At 37.6% G+C, this 19,755-nt stretch overlaps 1 protein-coding gene across 2 annotated transcripts in view; it reads left to right on the forward strand.

The window, feature by feature from the left end:
• The window catches only part of GMCL1 (germ cell-less 1, spermatogenesis associated), a 46,659-nt gene that overhangs the window by 21,883 nt on the left and 5,021 nt on the right, over nucleotides 1-19,755 (forward strand). Inside the window, exons 10-12 of one of the 2 annotated variants that reach the window (XM_060117735.1) lie at nucleotides 6,903-6,972; nucleotides 12,034-12,109; nucleotides 17,761-17,906. In XM_060117735.1, coding sequence (XP_059973718.1) covers nucleotides 6,903-6,972; nucleotides 12,034-12,109; nucleotides 17,761-17,906 — 292 coding nt within the window. The remainder of the gene's footprint in view (nucleotides 1-6,902; nucleotides 6,973-12,033; nucleotides 12,110-17,760; nucleotides 17,907-19,755) is intronic. The other variant, XM_060117736.1, reaches the window with a different exon arrangement.

Genomic DNA, 19,755 nt, shown 5'->3' on the forward strand with positions numbered 1-19,755 from the left:
TTTTTGGAATGCAAATGGGTACAAGTATTTCTAGTCTGAAATATTTTATTTAGTATAAAATTAAAAAGAATTTATATCCTAAATTTCTGACCAGATTTCAGCCATTTTTTTCCTGACCTAAAATTACAGTAAAGGGCATTTTTTTTCCTTTTAGAATATAAATGGACAAATAGTTTTTCCTGTATATCCAAATAAAAGTTATCATTTCAAAAGCAGAGTATAAGTTAAAATTATATCCCATGCTCTTTGTGAGAGGGCAGAAAGTGGCCACATAGCTCACATTTTTAAGGTACATTGGTAAATGCTCTCAACAGGAATGTATCCTAGATTTGAAATAAATGAAAATAATTTCAATTACTTAGCTAAAATTGACTGCTCATTTTTCAGAAATAGTGCCAAACACGTGTTAACATTATTCAAAGTTATGCATTCAGTAATCTGGGGAATTTTAATGCATACATTTTGATCATCTTTAGGTCAGAATTAAATTCAAATAGAAATTAAAATAGAAAAAATTAAATTAAAATTTTAATAGAAATATGTTTAATTCCAAATTAAATCAGGATTTTGTATAGACGCATTGTATTTTAGGATTTAACTGTGTCAAGCACAGTTGAATTCCATTATATCATGGAATTAGATTTACCTTAGGTCAGATCATTATGTGTGTTTCATTCCATGATTTCGTTGTCATACTTCCCTTCCCTTTGATACCTCTGACCTCTCTTGTTGCCATTCCTCCCTGACCTTTCTCTTATGTCCTCTCATGTCTTCCATCTCTTCTCTCCATTTATTTAGCTCTCCCAGAAGAGACTATTTTCCCTCTGCAGAGGACATTCTGTCTCTTAAGACACCCTGCTAATAAAGGGTTAGGAGGCCAGATAGTCATGGGCCAGCCCCCTCTGTTGCATATGATCCAGCTCACCCTCTATTCTTTCTCTTCTGATCCCTAGTCATTCTTCCACATTCATTAAAGACTTGGGCACTTAATTTCTGTCTGCCTCTCTACACCTGTTCAGTAACATAATGTGTCCATGTTATCATTCCACTTAGTACCCTAGCCTCCTAGTAATTTGACCTTAACTCCTGTAACATTTATCTTTGCTGATCATTAAGCACTTGCCACCTATGAACCTTGTAACCCAGAATTTCTCACCATGAGAAATCCAGTAGTTTGCAAGCTGTAACCTTCTAGCATGTTCATAGCCTCATTCCTTTTACACTGTTGTTTGCTTTCCAATCCGTCTTTTCTAAATAAATAAATTTATTTGTTTATTTATTTATTTATTTATTTATGGCTGAGTTGGGTCTTTGTTGCTGCGCGTGGGCTTTCTCTAGTTGCGGTGGGTGGGCTTCTCATTGCCGTGGCTTCTCTTGTAGAGCGCAGGCTCTAGGCGCGTGGTCCTCAGTAGTTGTGTCGCGTGAGCTCTAGAGTGCAGGCTCAGTAGTTGTGGCGCACAGGCTTAGTTGCTCTGCGGCATGTGGGATCTTCCCAGACCAGGGCTCGAAGCTGTGTCCCCTGCATTGGCAGGCGGATTCTTAACCACTACGCTACCAGGGAAGCCCTCCAATCCGTCTTAAGCCTTCCATTTTCTGCCAGTCTTTCAAACCTCCTGCCTTTTCTTCCTTTCAGGTCTGGATTTCATGTTAGATCATCTGGACCACTCTCTTTCACAGTTGCTTTCAACTCTTTGTCCTTCTACTTTACAAAATTCTAAAACTAAATTAAACCTTCTTTGTTTCTATACCTTCTAGTCTGTGCTGAGTACTGCTCCAGAGCATTCTATAACTTTTGTATTGGTGCCACTGCAAACTCATATTTCAGTGCTAAGCCTGGACCTTGGGACTCCTTATATACTACTTTTACTTGGTCATTCCTCTTTTTCATTTGCTTCAGCAATTATATATCAAACCTCTGCCACTCTGTTCAAGCTTCCTCTCCAATAACCTCACTGTCAGTATGGGAACTCTCCTATTTTTTAATATAAATTCTCCTTCAAATTTTTATATAAATTTTATATAAATTTATAAATTTTTGCAAGGTAATCAGGCAAAAATTTGTTTAGATTCCTGGGCTTCTTCACCTGTCCTTCCTGTCCTGTCCCAGAGGTTTTGAGGTGCTCCCTCCCTGTGCAAGCCAACCTTCTACTGTGTTCATAATCCTATCACTTCCTGTTTATTATGGAATTTTGCACTGTCATTTAATAATCTGTGTCTTCAGCCCCCTCCTGTTCTCCCTCAGCTTATAAGTGTGGTCAAATCTCTTATTAAAAAACAAAACAAATCCCTCCCTCCCGCTCCCGCCCCCCATGTTGACCCTGAGTCCCCTTCATGGTAACTGCTCCTGTCCTTATAATCACCTTCTTCAGAGTTGCTGCTCCATCTCCTTACCTTTCAGTCATTCCTCAGCCCACTTCAGTCTGTCTTTGGCCCCACTATTTCATTGAAACTTTCTAGCGAAAGTTAGGTTTGTCCTGTTTGTAAAATCTAGTGGCCTCATGTTAGTCTTACTTTAACTTCTCTAGCATTTTATATCATGGTTTGTTAGTTTTTTTCTTGAAATTCTTACAGTACTACCTTAGTTTAGAAATGCTGTACTCTCCTGATTCTTTTCCTGTCTCTCTGACCATTCCTTCTCTTTTTCTTTTGTAAGCTTCTCTTACTCTGCCCACCTCTTAACTTCCTGAGGTTGCCCTTAGCACATCATTGATCTTTTCATTCTGTGCAGTGTCCCAGAGTGATGCCCTTCATTCATATGACTTACTGAAAGATTCTAGTTCTGACCTCTCCCCTGAGTTTCATACTTGAATATCCAACTGTTACTAGCCATGTGTAAATTGCTTCAGTTCATCTATTCAAAACAGTACTTATGGGCCTCCCTGGTGATGTAGTGGTTAAGAAGCCACCTGCCAATGCAGGGGACACGGGATCGAACCCTGGTCCGGGAAAACCCTGCATGCCGCGGAGCAACTAAGCCCATGTGCACCACAACTACTGAGCCTGAGCTCTAGAGCCCATGTGCCACAACTACTGAAGCCTGCCTGCCTAGAGCCTGTGCTCTGCAACAAGAGAAGCCACCGCAAGGAGAAGCCCGCACACCGCAACGAAGAGTAGCCCTCGCTCACTGCAACTAGAGAAAGCCCGCACACAGCAACAAAGACCCAACACAGCCAAAAATAAATAAATAAATAAATAAATAAATTCTTTTAAAAAAACAAAACAAAACAGTACTTATATCTTTCCTCTCCAGCTCTAGTCCCTGGTATTTTCTTCCCATGTTTGCTTATCAGTCATCAACGTTAAAAACCCACCCAGCCTCACAAAAAATGGCAGAATCCTGCAAGTCATCCTGTCCTCCTCAAACTCTCTTCCTCCACATCCGTTCAACATGTTCTATAGATGTTTTCCCTAGATAATTCTCAAACTCACCTCCTTTTTTTGCCTGCTACCACTTCGTTGTTAAGACATCGTCATCTCTTGCTAGATTACTGTAGTACAGAATATATCTGTGTTCTGTTTGGACTGTATGTTTTTCATCTTTTTCTCTCAGGTACATAATACAGTGCTTGACAGGTAGTAGGCACTCAGTTTGTGTGTACTAAAATCATTTTCTGAAACATACTAACTTACATATGGCCTAATACTGTATTTACTCTATCAGATGAGTTTAGGTTCTAGCTCCTAACCTAAGAACCTTAAAGGGGAGGAGGAAAAGTAAACAAATATGTGTAGATTCTTCAGTGTCCCAGGTTATATGCCAGATTATAGATTTGGAAAAGTAAACAAATACATGTAGATTCTTCACAGTGTCCCAGGTAATATGCCAGATTATACATTTAACACCTATCATGTAACATAATCTTGGAAATTATCAAGGTAGTTGTTCCCATTTTATAGTTGAAGTGAAGTATTACTATCCTGTCATACAGCTAGTGAGAAGCAGAGCTCAACTGCAACCCCAAGTCTTTCCTGTTCTAAAGCCCATATTTTTTTTGGCTACATCTTACTTAAAAGAAGTCCACTATGTTTAATCTCTTTAAGTTTGCACATCCGGTTGCAGAAACTTAAGCAAACTTAACTTTGAATTCAGACTTAACTTTGAATCACCATTCTTTTGAGTATGTTTAATTTTTTGGCTTTTGATCACAAAGTAATGAAATAGATTTATTCCCTTACTTTGCATTGTGGGCAAGAAAATAGGTATTCTTGTAACTTTTTATATCAGGAATTACTGTTGTGGGAATAGTGGGGAAACTTAATGCTTAATATTTTCGTAAATTCAATAGAGATGATAATTGTTAAAGCAGTATGAATTTTATGAAAATAAGTTGCTTAAAATGAAAAGGTATATACATTCATGTAATTAGGTTTATTGAGAAATACTGTACTCAGTAAATTTGTCATCTTTTGGAACTAGATTTTTAGGTTATTATACATGAAGATCTTTGAGACGAACTTCTCCATAATTTTATACTAATATACCTAGATGCTCTGTACAAAATATTCTTTTATCCAGATAGGAATTTTTTATTATGTAGACTGTCCTTCACCTTCATGATCTAATTCTGACTTAACGTGTTTCATATAACATTCAACCTGTAGGCTGTTTTTTGCTATATGCTTTACTGGTTGTGAGTAGATTTTTGTATGTGTATATACCTGAATATACACTGTTTCTTTCATTTAAACAATAAAACTAGGCAAATTCAGGGCGTATCTTATCTTTCTGTTTGTGTTTTAAAGTTTTGTAAATCTAAGACATTTAGATTTTCAAACAGTATACTTTTGGAGACCCCCTTCCCCATATCCTTTGTATAAGACAAGAGAAATGATCTAAATAAATTCATTCTGACTTATCTCATTTATTCTATTAGAAAAGTACTGTGTTTACATTCAAAACTGCTGTTGAGACGGATTCACTTTGTTATAAAGCAGAAACTAATAAAAAAAAACTGCTGTTGATTAGATCTGCAGCTGCTGATTTATAGCACTGTCAAATGCCACTTTGATGTGCCCGTTTTGAGTTTTTGTTTTGTATCTTGGTCTGATAAAGTTTAAAAGTGCTTAAATTTGTTTTCACTGAGTGGAAGTTTCTTGAAGGCACTTTTTCAGAATCTTTCCACTGAACACTAACTCTGCCAAAAAGAATTCTGGCAAACTCTGCCTAGTGTATCTGCGTTTTGGGAGATACGTCTGCATATAATCATATTAAAAATTCTGTATAAGGCAAATTGTTTCACTTATTTTTATCCCATGTTTTTCAATCTCATTTTATCAGAGATTTCCCCCTGTGTATCAACTGTCAACATTGCATTTGAACTAGTGGTTCTAGTGACTTATTTTGGGGCTGCTGCTACTGGATGAACTACCTGTGACCAAAAAGATTTCTAGTTTGACTTTTTACTCTTTTATATTAAGGCAAGAAAGGAGGGACAAAAATGTGTACCCACATTTTTAACTTTTTAAAAATGCTTTCAGGGAATTCCCTGGCAGTCCAATGGTTAGGATTCGGTGCTTTCACTGCCGAGGCCTGGGTTCAATCTCTGGTCAGGAAACTAAGATCCCGCAAGCCAGGTGGCTTAGCCAAAAAAAAATGCTTTTAGTTTTAAAGGAGTTTATTCAAAGTTGTTGAAACCAAATTTTAAAACATTTTCATGGGATATAGCTTACATGATATTTGAGAATATGAATGTGTAACCCTTTCATTCCATTTTTATAAATGAATCATGAAAAGCCTATTCTATCTCTGGATCATCGAGTTTCAGACTACAGGCATAACCAGTAGTGAGTTGAGAAATCATTTTAATGGGAAGGGATCAGCTTTTTTTTAAAAAATAAAATACAGTAAAACAGAATTTTAAAATCCAAATACCTTGCAAATAAGATGAACAATATGTGTGTAGGTATACTGAGTCACATAAACTTTGCTGTTAGTCTTTACCTACTGAAGATGAATTGTTTGTGGCCTAGATATTCAGCAGTTATTCCTTATAATAGCAACAATATTATTTTAGGGAAAGAAGCACTCATAAGTATATTTATAGAGAATTGTAAGGAAGGACACCAATAAATCAGTGCAAGTCATCTGGATACCTTTTATTAGGTAGAGAATTATGAAGTGAAAACCCAGATTTTAATTGCACTAGGGTTTTTCCCCTGCCTTTCAGTAGAGGTAGAGAAATCATTTAACTTAAAAATTAGAAAAACTACCCTTTTAGTTGGGAATAAATAAGAGCAAAAAATAAATATGGTGCTAAGCCAGTTCTGCTTATATTTTTAATAAATCCATGTTTTTATGTAAAATAATTAAAATTTCAGCTTCCACAGTCTCATTTTGTGGAAAAATTATATGCTTATTATTAAAGGGAAGAATATCTATAATTATTATATTCCATTTGTAATAATTTAAATTATAATAGTTATCTAAATCGTGTCAAAATTATTTCTTGAGTTGCATAATTCATCTAATAATTTAGAGATTGTATATTTCTCATTAATTGTTTTCAGATAATTTAATATAGGAACAATCCATTCAGTTTTCTATTAAAGCTTTTGTTAAAACTGAAAATATTACTTTTAGTATGTTTCTCACAAATGAAAAATAGTATGAGCTATGAAAAGGAAATTATTAAATACTAGAACATACTTTTAACTAAAGTTTTAAATGTATGTGATCTAAGTAGAATCTGTCCTAAAGCAGAGGAAGATAACATTTACCACTTTAAAAATCATTAAGCTGTATCGTTATAGCATATTTATAAAATAAAATTACCAGCTTTACTTATTGCTGTTTTAAACTTGAATTTTAAAATGGTAAAAATTTTATCAACTTCTTAAAATTTTTAAATCCTTTATGTTTTTCCATATTTCTTATTATTCTTATATGTATTTTTACACTTCAGAATGGCTATGTTCTGTGTATAAACAGCAGTGGTTTGCTATGCTCCGGGCAGAACAAGACAGTGAGGTGGGGTAAGTATGGTACATCATAGCATTGTTCATTAAAAAAAAAAATTTTTTTTTTTTTACTGAAATATAGTTAATTTACAATATTGTGTTAGTTTCAGGTGTACAGCTAAGAGATTCAGTTGTATATATATATATATTTTTCAGATTATTTTCAATTTTAGGTTACTATAAGATACTGAATATAGTTCCCTTTGCTATACAGTAAATCCTTGTTGCTTATCTGTTTTGTGTATAGTAGTTTGTATCTGTTAATCTCATACTCCTAATTTATCCCGCCACCCCTCCCTTTCCCCTTTGGTAACCGTAAGTTTGTTTGTCTGTGAGTTCTTCTGTTTTTTATATAGATTCATTTGTATTCTTTTTTTTAGATTCCACATATAAGTGATCTCTTATAATTGTCTTTCTCTGTTTGACTTACTTCACTTAGTATGATATTCTCTAGGTCCATCCATGTTGCTGCAAATGGTAATATTTCATTCTTTTTTATAACTGAGTAATACATATTCCACTGTATATAAATATACCACATCTTCCTAAGCCAATCATCCGTTGATGGGCCCTTGGGCTGCTTTGATGTCTTGGCTCTTGTAAATAGTGCTGCTGTGGACATTGGGGTGCATGTATCTTTTTGAATTAGAGTTTTCATCTTTTTGGGATATATGCCAAGGAGTGGAATTGCGGGGTATAGTAGCTCTAATTTTAGTTTTCTAAGGAATCTCCACACTGTTTTCCATAGGAGCCGCACCAATTTACATTCCCACCAACAGTGTAGGAGGGTTCCCTTTTCCCCACACCCTCTCCAGATTTATTATTTGTAGACTTTTTGATGATACCCATTTTGACTGGTGTGAGGTGTTATCTCATTGTAGTTTTGATTTGCATTTCTCTAATAATTACTGATGTTGAGCATCTTTCCATGTGCCTGTTGGCCATCTGTATGTCATCTTTGGAGAAATGTTTATTTAGGTCTTCTGCCCATTTTTTGATTGGATGGTTTGTTTTTTTTGAGTTGTATGAGCTGTTTGTATATTTTGGATATTAACCCCTTGTAGGTCACATCATTTACAAATATTTTCTCCCATTCCCTAGGTTGTCTTTTCATTTTGTTTATGGTTTCCTTTGCTGTGCAAAAGCTTTTAAGTTTGATTAGGTCAGGTCCCATTTGTTCATTTTTGCTTGTATTTCTTTTGCCTTGGGAGACTAATCTAAGAAAATATTGCTACAGCTTATATCTGAGAATGTTTTGCCGATGTTCTTTTCTAGGAGTTTTATGGTGTCATGTCTCATACTTAGGTATTTAAAGTATTTTGAAGTTTTTTTTGTATATAGTGTGAGGGAGTGTTCATATTGATTTACATGTAGCTGTCCAGCTTTCCCACCACCACTTGTTGGAGAGACTGTCTTTTCTCCATTGTATTAATATATTATTGCCTCTGTTGTTGTCGATTAATTGACCACAGGTGTATGGATTTTGCTATGAATTTTTAAATGTATTCATTATGTTGAAAAACCAGTAACAGTATTAAAATCAAGAGCTGTTAGAGAAAAGATCATGTAATCAGCTTTTATTCTTATATTTCTATAACTATCAATATTATAAATATTTATCTTTTTGGTCAATTAGTATAACAGAATGTTTGTATTGTCACTTGCTGTATTAGTAAAATTGGATAATTCATATACTTTGTTTCACTTAGTGTTATGATATTCTTTTAAGCTATTGAAATATTACCTGGAATAATGCTTTCATAAAGCATGATCTTCATATATATGTATAGGTAGAGCCAGTTTTCTTATTTGTGGCAGTATTGTCAAATTCTCACTAATGTAATAGGGTTTTTTTTGTTTTGTTTTTTTAAGTTCTTTTTTTAAAAAAAATATTTATTTATTTATTTATTTGACCGCACCGGATCTTAGTTGCGGCACGTGGGATCTTTAGGTGCAGCACACGGGATCTTTTAGTTGCAGCACGTGGGGTCTTTTAGTTGCGGCATGCGGGCTCTAGTTCCCTGACCAGGGATGAACCCAGTCCCCCTGCAGTGGGAGCATGGAGTCTTAGACACTGGGCCACCAGGGAAGTCCCCTGTAATAGGTTTTTTGAAGACTTGAGTGTAAGGTGAATTAACCCATCTGGTTACACAGGTGCCTTCATCAAAAGCATATGACCCGGGCTTCCCTGGTGGCGCAGTGGTTGGGAGTCTGCCGATGCAGGGGACACGGGTTCGTGCCCGGGTCCGGGAAGATCCCACATGCCACGGAGCGGCTGGGCCTGTGAGCCATGGCCGCTGAGCCTGCACATCCGGAGCCTGTGCTCCGCAATGGGAGAGGCCACGGCAGTGAGAGGCCCGCGTACCGCTAAAAAAAAAAAAAAAAAAGCATATGACCCTTCTAGAAAATATTTATGTACTGTCTTCATTTTAAGAGAAAGCATATTATCTGTTCTTTCAATGTGTAGTGCTTTGCAGTTCAGAGAAGTACTTCCACATTTATTGTTTGATCTTTATACTAGCTCCTTGGTATAGGCAGTGTGAAGAGACAGTCCACCTGTGAGTATATAAAAAGGTTTTACATTTAAATTTTTTTCTGCCCTGATCTCTTTTAAATTATTTTTATACACTAAAGAACTTACTAAAATAATAGCCTAGTTGTGTTTATAGCTAAACAGTGAGTGTGTGAAAGGGTTCTATAAACTTAAGATAATGATTGCAAGATTATTATCCAGGGTTCTTAGTTTCTACTTTACTTGTAACTTATATCCCATCTTTTCCCAAATATATTCATAGCATACTTATGTTGCACAAATACAGTAAGATTGTTGAAATAGAAATAAGAGACCCCTCCAAAAAATGAGAGTTAATTATTTACTGGAATTCAGATTTGAAGCATTTTGTAATGTATGAAATGTTTTATAAACCATCCTACCTACTTCTTTTGTATATTCAGTTTTTACATGTTGGATGTTCTCTATTTTTCAAGATTTTTCTCATCTGTATCCTTCTTGAGTTTAATATAGAGCCTCACCTAAGAGACTGAGTTAGAATAAGTGGCTTTCTTGCCTTCTTATTATGTATATGACTGTATTGCCCCTAATGAAGCACTCTCTTCCACACATACTGAGCATCTGCTCCCTACCGTAGGGCTGCTAAAGTGAGAAAGACAGTGTACTCCCTTGACTCTAGGTTATAATCTAGTAAAGTCTCCCTCCAGTGTTCTCTTCCAAATGCTTTTCCACATTGCCAACAGGATTAGCCTCCTAAGTAGAAATATAATTTCACTTCCCTGCTTAAATAAGACCAGGGACATTTGATGATAGTTAGGGATTATTGCTTTATGTGTGATATATATTTACAGATTAAAGGATATGATGTCTGGAGGGTCAGCCTCAATAATAATCAGTTGGGAGGGATGTGGGGAGAAGCGGGTTGGGAGTAAAACTAAAACAGGATTATTGAACCTAGATGGTGAGAAAATTTGGCTCATTGTACTATTTACTTTTTTTTAAGCAAAGCTTTTATTTATTTATTATATTTTAAATTTATTTATTTTTGGCTGCGTTGGGTCTTCATTGCCGTGCATGAGCTTTCTCTAGTTGCGGCGAGTGGGGGCTTCTCTTCCTTGTGGTGCACAGGCTTCTCACTGCGGTAGCTTCTCTTGTTGCGGAGCACAAGCTTTAGGTGCGTGGGCTTCAGTAGTTGTGGCGCGTAGGCTCAGTGGTTGTGGCTCACGGGCTCTAGAGTGCAGGCTCAGTAGTTATGGCGCACGGGATTAGTTGCTCCACAGCATGTGGGATCTTCCCGGACCAGGGTTCGAACCCGTGTCCCCTGCATTGGCAGATGGATTCTTAAACACTGTGCCACCAGGGAAGTCCCTATTTACTTTTATATGTTTGAAAGTTTTTGTAAGAAAAAATTTTAAAGTAACAGAACAAATACATGGGAACTCTCTCTTATCTACAGGAAAATTTGAAACTCCTGTGAACATAGCCTGTGGGGCCCTTCAACAGTCTGTCCCAAATGCTTTTTGCTTTACCTCCTCTCATGCTCATTTTAGGCTCCACCTGCACTAAGTTCTTCATACATTTAGTACCCCTTCATGCTCCGGTCCTTTTTTGCTAGTCCTTCTACCTGGAATGCCATTCCTCTGCATAGAGTTCACCCCTGATGTCTACCCCAACAAACTCCCTCTCAGGCACAAGTAATACTTCCTCTGTGATGATCCCCACTCTTAATCCCAGGCAATAAATCTGTGCCTTCTTCATGCTCTTAACATCAGTTCTCTCCACGTTATTATATTTTTACTTATGTCTAGTTCCCTGCTAGACTGAGCTCGTGGATGTCAAGGATATGTTTTATTAGTTTTATTTACATTTCATTATTTTTTATGTATTTGTTTCAATATATTTATTAGAGAATGATGATGATGATGGCCCCAGTATCTAGGTACTTAATAAATGCTGTATATGAATGAATGTATTTTATCATTTGGAATTCTAAGCTAATAATAATGTCATTTTATTATTACATCTTGAAATAACAGTGTTTCTCTTAGTTGATTAAGGTTTTTAAAGTAAGAGGGCCAAGTAAAGATTAATTGATAAAATTCTACAACTGTTTTCTATTAAATACTGAATTTGTATAGTTGTACTACTTTAAAAAATGGCTTGTTTGACAAACAGTAATATCAAATGGTAGGTGATACCAAGTCACGTCTTAAATAATAGATTTTAATTTAATTTTACTTAGTAGTTAGACTTTTAAGTGTTTTATTTTCTCGGTAAGCAGAATTTCTCATAGATTTTTTTCCCCTCTTCTCTGGTTTCACTGTGCCCTAGTAAAAGTATTCTAGAAGTCAAGGCAATAAATGAAACACTAAAGATTAAAAAATTTTTTTATTTAGCAGAGGTAATGGACTAGATTTAATCATTGTATTTTGATTTTTATCTGTACTGCAAAATTTTATTTTTAAATCTAGTAGAAAGTTTTTCTCTTATTTTAACTCACAGTTATTTTTCAAATATTAGTTGCTTATTTTCCATGAGATTTCATGTTTTATATATATCTCTAGGCCTCAAGAAATCAATAAAGAAGAGCTAGAGGGAAATAGCATGAGGTGTGGTAGAAAGCTTGCCAAAGATGGTGAAGTAAGTATGGGTTGTGACTCTTAATAGTCTTATACAAATTGTTGTACTATTAGTGCAAAATATACTTTCAATAACAATCATGATATATATTATACCTCAGAAGAGCTTTTTTGTGGATTAGTTTCGGTAGCATGATCTCCTGGGCAAGGAGTTACATACTCAGTGGTGATTCATTATTCAGCCTTCCCTGAGACTGTTGAACTTTCTGGGTCTAGATACGAGATATGAGAAGATCCCTCAGCAAACCAGAAATAAAGATAAATAAGACGTTAAATGGGAGCTGTTACATAGTCTTAAAAGTAATTCTTTCTATTTTACAGTTACCCAAGATCAAAGACATTCAAAGGCTTTGACTGCTACCCACATTAAAAATTATGTATTTCATTAACACCCAATACAAATACATATAAGTGAAACAAAAGTATTACAAAACAATGCATACAGCTGCTGTGTCCTATAGATGTATTTCTACTTAATTTTTTTTAAAAAGCTGATTGTGACTCATTAAATTGATTTTACATCCACTAAAGAGACATGAACTACATTTTTTAAAAAACTCTACCCTAATTGTAATTTTCATCTTTGAAAACAATTCAGCCTAATTTAGATAACCATTTGGTTATTTTTCTCACAGATTTTCCCTCATTTTAACTTTAATTTTGAAAGTTTCATTATTTTATGTTTGCCTTAATAATTGCAGAGTATGAAAGAGGAATAGCATCTTATTTATTCCTTAGTCCTCCTTATTGTCGCTTCCAGACCTTGTTCCACCCTCATCGTCATTGAATCACAGCTCCTTTGAAGTGCATACTTCTACACCATTCACTACTCTGACTGTGGCCATCACTCGCTCGGCTTGCTGGCTTTCTTTCTCCCTACTCTTCTTATCAGCCTTGGTGATTTTGGCATCTGTTCCCTGACCTTCCTTCCCTCCGTGATCTTGTGCTCTACCCTACCTGAGGAACCAATTTCCTATAAGCATATCCTCAATTTTTGTATCACTAATTCATGTACCCTCTTCAAAATCTCCATTTTAAGCATACCACTTGCAGACTCCACCTCGTGGTATCTTTCTAGCACTCTCCCTCCAGTACCTGGACTCCCAACAACTTTTTAACCCCACTAGAATGTACAATACATTGTTCTTACTATCTTTTCCCCATTACCCTTTCACCATATCCCTACTTCTTTCTTTACTTGAGTTATATTTTATGTTCCATCTTAAAATTGGTCCCTGGCTGGGGTGGGATGACTTGGGAGATCGGGATTGACATATATACACTATTGATGCTATGTATAAAATAGATAACTAATGAGAACCTACTGTATAGCTCAGGGAACTCTACTGAATGCTCTGTGCTAACCTAAATGGGAGGGAAATCCAAAAAAGAGGGGATATATGTATACGTACAGCTGACTCACTTTGCTGTGCAGTAGAAACCAGCACAACACTGTAAAGCAACTATACTCCAATAAAAATTAACTTTAAAAAGTTATTGGGCCTCCCTGGTGGCGCAAGTGGTTGAGAGTCCGCCTGCCGATGCAGGGGATACGGGTTCGTGCCCCGGTCTGGGAGGATCCCATATGCCGCGGAGCGGCTGGGCCCGTGAGCCATGGCCGCTGAGCCTGCGCGTCCGGAGCCTGCGCGCCCGGAGCCTGTGCTCCGCAATGGGGGAGGCCACAACAGTGAGAGGCCCGCATACCGCAAAAAAAAAAAAAAAATAGTTATTGACCAGGGCTTTCCTGATGGCGCAGTGGTTAAGAATCCGCCTACCAATCCAGGGGACATGGGTTCGAGCCCTGGTCCAGGAAGATCCCACATGCCGCAGTACAACTAAGCCCATGCGCCACAACTACTGAGCCTGTGCTCTAGAGCCTGCGAACCACAACTACTGAGCCCACACACGCCACAACTACTGAAGCCCGTGCACCTAGAGCCCGTGCTCCGCAACAAGAGAAGCCACCGCAGTGAAAAGCCCGCGCACTGCAGCGAAGAGTAGTCCCTGCTCGCCACAACTAGAGAAAGCTGGTGCACAGCAACGAAGACCCAATGCAGCCATAAATAAATAAATAAATACATAAACAAATAAATACATAAATAAATTTATTTTTTAAAAGTTATTGAGCAAAATTAAGGCTGGGCACTTTTGTAGGTAACAATTAATTAAAAACAACATACAAGGTGAAAAAAAAAATTGGTCCCTGGCTTATACTCTTAACTTCCTTTTTCCCTTTTTCACTCAGTCAAATTCACCAGGCTAAACCCCAGTTCTTGTTAAATCCCACCTTTCCACGCATTCCATGCCTGCTTCCATACAAATGAATGTGTGTAAAGAAAAACACCATACAAACCCCAGCAGGTTTCACTTGAATGTTCTAACTGTAAACTTCAAGCAGGTTTTTAGTGCGAAATGGTGATCCTCCTACATTTCCCTAGTGAATTTATCCTCCTGCTCCTGGAGTAACTCTCATACCTTCTCAAAAGGGCAGTGCTACCACCCTTATTCTTTCCATTGGCCTTGCTGCTTTCTTCATTCAGAAAATAAAAGCAGTAGGAAGAGAATCCGTGCATCCTCCTACCAACAATACTACCAGTCTCCTTGCATCTGCAGCCGTGTGCTGTGCTCTTCCTTTTACTAGAATGGATGAACTGTCTGCTTCTATCCTAGTCCACCTCCTCTTGTAATGGACCCCATCCCTTCTCACTTGTTCAAAAAGTTTGCTCCTACAGTCATCGCCTCACTCTCCTGCATCATCAGTTTTTCTCTTCTGTATCATTCTCATTTAGCATATTAACATGCTACAGCATCACCCATCTTAAACCATTTCCTGACTCACATTCCCCTCTAGCTTCCAATCCATTTCTCTGCACCCTTTTTAAGCAAAACTCATTGAAAAAAGTTGCCTGTATCCACTTCAATTCATTTACTCCAATAAAGTCAAGTGAAACGCTGTGCCATTGTCACCAGTGATTCCTGCATTGCCAAGTCGAGTAGTTTTTAGTCTTCCGAAAGTTCTTGGCAACATGACCCATCTGTTCACTCACTACATGGAGATTTTCTCCATTTGACTTCCAGGACAGCATACTGCGCTGGTTTTCTTCCTGCTTCGTTGGCTGCTCCCTCTAAGTCTTTGCTAGATCCTTCTCTTTCTCAACAAATGTTGGTGTGACTGGAGGCTCAGTACTTGGACTTCTTCCATATCTGTGCTCTCTTTGCTGACTCCTAAGTGATCTCATATAGTCCCATGACTTTACACCAATTCCTAACTCCTGTATCCAGCTACTCAGTTGACATCTTTCTTAGAATTCTAATAGCCTCTCAAATATAATGGTCCCAGCTGAACTCTTTGATTTTCATTCCCAAACTCCTCCTTCCCAAGTATTCTCCAACCCATAGATAACCCGTCTGTTCATCCACTGCATAAGCTCCACACTTCAGATTCTTCTTTCTTTTGTTCCATATCTGTTGTCCATAAGAAGTTCCTTTGAATATATACCTTCCAAATATATTCTTTTTATTTTTTTTATTTTTTGGCTGCGTTGGGTCTTCATTGCTGTGCATGGGCTTTCTCTAGTTGTGGCGAGCGGGGGCTACTCTTCCTGGGGTGCATGGGCTTCTCATTGCAGTAGCTTCTCTTGTTGCGGAGCACAGGCCAAAGATGCATGGGCTTCAGTAGTTGTGGCGCACGGGGTCAGTAGTTGTGGCGCACGGGCTCTAGAGCACAGGCTCAGTAGTTATGGTGCTCGGGCTTAGTTGCTCCGCGGCATGTGGGATCTTCCCGGACCAGGGATCGAACCCATGTCCCCTGCATTGGCAGGTGGATTCTTAACCACTGTGCCACCAGGGAAGTCCCCCAAATATATTCTTACCATGTCTACCACTACGACCCAAGTCCAAGCCACCATTATCTCTTGCCTGGACTGTTGTAGCTTCATAACTGCTCTCCCTATTTTTACTCTTATACATTCTGTTTTCCACACAGCAGCGAAAATCATCTTTTTAAAATGCAAGTTAGGGGCCTCCCTGGTGGCGCAGTGGTTGAGAGTCCGCCTGCCGATGCAGGGGATACGGGTTCGTGCCCCGGTCTGGGAGGATCCCATATGCCGCGGAGCGGCTGGGCCCGTGAGCCATGGCCGCTGAGCCTGCGCGTCCGGAGCCTGTGCTCCGCAACGGGAGAGGCCACAACAGTGAGAGGCCCGCATACCGCAAAAAGAAAAAAAAAAAAAGTAAAATGCAAGTTAGATCATGTTACATCCTTCTCTAAAGTTTTCCGTTAGCCTCTTACCACACTTAGAAGAAATCCAAACTCTTTCCTACTGTGGACTCTAGGCCATATGTTTTCTGGCCCCTGACTGACTCTCTGAACTCATCTCCAGCTTCAGTCCCCCTCAGTTATTGCCCTAGCCACGTAGCCTTTTTGCTGTTCCTCAGATATGCCAAGCATGTTTTTACCTCCAGAACTTTGTATTTGTTGTTCTCTTTGTCTAAGTCACTTTTCCCCAGATAGCTACCCAGTCCGCTCCTTAGTTGACTCAGGACTCTAGTCTCGTAGCATCTCCTTAGAGAGACGTTCCCTGACCACCTGCCTGAACCGGCAGGCTCCCCAGCTGCCAGCCCACCTCCCCTACCCTGCCACTCTCTCCTGGCATTCTGTCCTGTCCTCTTCCATCCCATTTCATGTTTGTCGTTCATCTCCTCCTCCACACAAACACACACATATTAAAATATACATTTACTAGGGCAGAAACTTCTTTACTGCCATTTCTTCAATGCCTAGAGCAGTACCTGGCACAAAATGTGTGCTCAATAAATATCAGTGAACTCTTGATTTAATGTTGTAATTCAGAGGGTCAACCAAACACTTGAAGGTCCTAACTTTACTTCATTATACCAAGCCACTTTACTTAATAGTCTCTTATTAACTATTAGGTGATAGAATAAACAAATTGTGAACCTCATGATGGTACTTAAAATAACTCACTTGTATATCTGTTGGTTAGTTACTTAAGGTATTTTAGGGTATTTTTCAAATTTATTTAAACTAAAAAAGACAGTTCACTCATTTCTCCTGCTCCCCACCCCTCGCCTCTGGCACCCACCAAGCTGTTCTCTGTATCTGTAAGCTTAGGGTTGTTTTTTTTATATATATACTTTTTTTTTTTAGATTTTACATATAAGAGAGATCACACAAGGTATCACTTAAGGTATTTCAGGGTATTTTTAAAGCAGGAAAAATTTTAGTGGATTCTTATTACCTCTATCTAGACTCCTAGTCCCCTAAACTATACCTACTTAGAGTTGGTATAGCTTATAACTATAAACTAAGCCATATTAGTTATGATAAAATTACAGTGTAGAGAGTTGATGAAACAGATCATGAAGAGATGATATTAGGAAAGTACCTGAAGGAATAATGATCATAAAGGCTGTTTTTGCTGGCTTTGATATATACTATGTCTATGTGGTAAATCTTGTATATATATCACAGATATATTCGGTGTGCTAAGCCTTAAGGCACTGACAAAAAGTAGGGACCCATAAGACAGAAATACTTGAAATGAATTAGAAAAAGACAAGACAGTTTGAACTTTTTATTTTTGACTTGCTAATATGATAAACTGAAGTAAATCTTTCTCCTTTGTATTTTAGTACTGCTGGCGGTGGACAGGTTTTAACTTCGGCTTTGACCTGCTTGTAACTTACACCAATCGATACATCATTTTCAAACGCAATACATTGAATCAGCCATGTAGTGGAACTGTCAGTTTACAACCTCGAAGGAGCATAGCATTTAGGTAGGATGAGATTTTCCCACCCCACTCTTTCTCACTCTAGAAGAACTATAAGAAATGAAATAAAACCATAATTTATACCAACAATAGTAGAACTTCGGTAAGATACAATATATATGAAACTGCAAGGAAATGATAAAGCTCCATTCCTACAAAATGTATTAATAATCACAATTATAAGACCCAGATCTAAAATGTCAGGAAGAAAGAATGGGCTGGAATATGAATGGTGTAGGATTGATACTGGGCTTGAAGCTGTTGCCTTGCTGCTATTCCTAGAAAATAAAAGGTCCAAACTGGAAATACAACAAGGTATTCTTACAGGAAAACATGTCTGGTATTTTCCTTAACTTTCTATAGGATTTCAGATGTCCAACTTTGCCTAATAGTTGAGCTGGCAATATTTTTCTGGAGAGGATGCTGACAAAATGGAAAATAGCTTAATGAACGGATTATTTAAAAGTCATGTATTTATATTTACCTTACACCATACACAAAAATTAACTCACAGTTAATTTTAGCTCTAAACATAAGAGCTAAAACCATAAGATAAGTCTTGGCAGAAAACAGGGGAAATGTTTTATGACATTGAATTTGACAATGATTTCTTCAGTATGATACCAAAGCACAGGCAGCAACAACCACAAAAAAAGTTGAACTTCATCAAAATTAAATCGTGTGTCAAAGAACACTTAACAAAGTGAACAAACAACCCTGGACAACCCATGGAATGGGAAAAAATATTTGCTAACCGTATATCTGATAAGAATATATAGAGAACTCCTAAAATTCCCCAACAAAAAAACAACCTGATTCAAAAATGGGCAAAGGACTTAAATAAACATTTCTCCAAAGAAAATATACAAATGACCAATAAGCACATGAAAAGATGCTCAACATTACTAATCATAAGGGAAATGCAAATCAGAACCACAGTGAGATACCACCTCACATCCGTTAGGATGGCTAATATCAAAAACAAAACAAAAGTGTTGGTGCAGATGAGGAGAAATTAGACCCTTGTACATTGCTAGCAGGAATGTAAAATGGTGCTTAGTTTGTGGAAAATGGTATGGTAGTTCCTCAAAAAATTAAATAGAATTACCATATGATCTAGGAATTCCTCTTCTGGTTATTTACCCAAGAGAATTGAAAGCAAGGATTCAAAACATATTTGTACACATAGCAACATTATTCACAACAGTTAAAAGGTGGAAGCAACCCAGGTATCGACAGATGAACAGAAAAACAAAATGTGATGTATACCTACAATGGAATATTATTCTGCCTTAAAATGGGAATTCTGACATGTGCTATAACATGAGGCTTGAAGACATTACACTAAGTGAAATAAGCCAGTTACAAAAAAAAAATACTGTATGATTCCACTTACATTCGGTACATAGAGTAGCAAGTTTATAGAGACAGAAAGTAGGATGGTGATTGTCAGGGGCTGAGGTAAGGAGAAATGGGGAATTCATGTTTACTGGGTACGGAGTATCAGCTGGGGAAGAAGAAAAGGTTCTAGAGATGGATGGTGGTGATGACTACAGAACAGTGTGAAATGTGTTGAATGCCAAGAACTATACACTTAAAAATGGTTAAAATGGTAAATTTTATGTATATTTTATCACAATAAAAAAGGCATACTTGGGGACTTCCCTGGCAGCACAGTGGCTAAGACTCCGTGCTCCCAATGCAAGGGGCCCAGGTTCGATCCCTGGTCAGGGAACTAGATCCCACATGCATGCTGCAACTGAGAGTTCTCATGCCACAACTAAGGAGCCCACGTGCTGCAACTAAGACCCACTGTAACCTAATTAATTTTTAAAGTCATACTTATAAATTATTT

The sequence above is a fragment of the Mesoplodon densirostris genome, chromosome 14 (assembly GCF_025265405.1).
Source record: "Mesoplodon densirostris isolate mMesDen1 chromosome 14, mMesDen1 primary haplotype, whole genome shotgun sequence".
NCBI classification, from domain to species: Eukaryota; Metazoa; Chordata; class Mammalia; order Artiodactyla; family Ziphiidae; genus Mesoplodon; species Mesoplodon densirostris.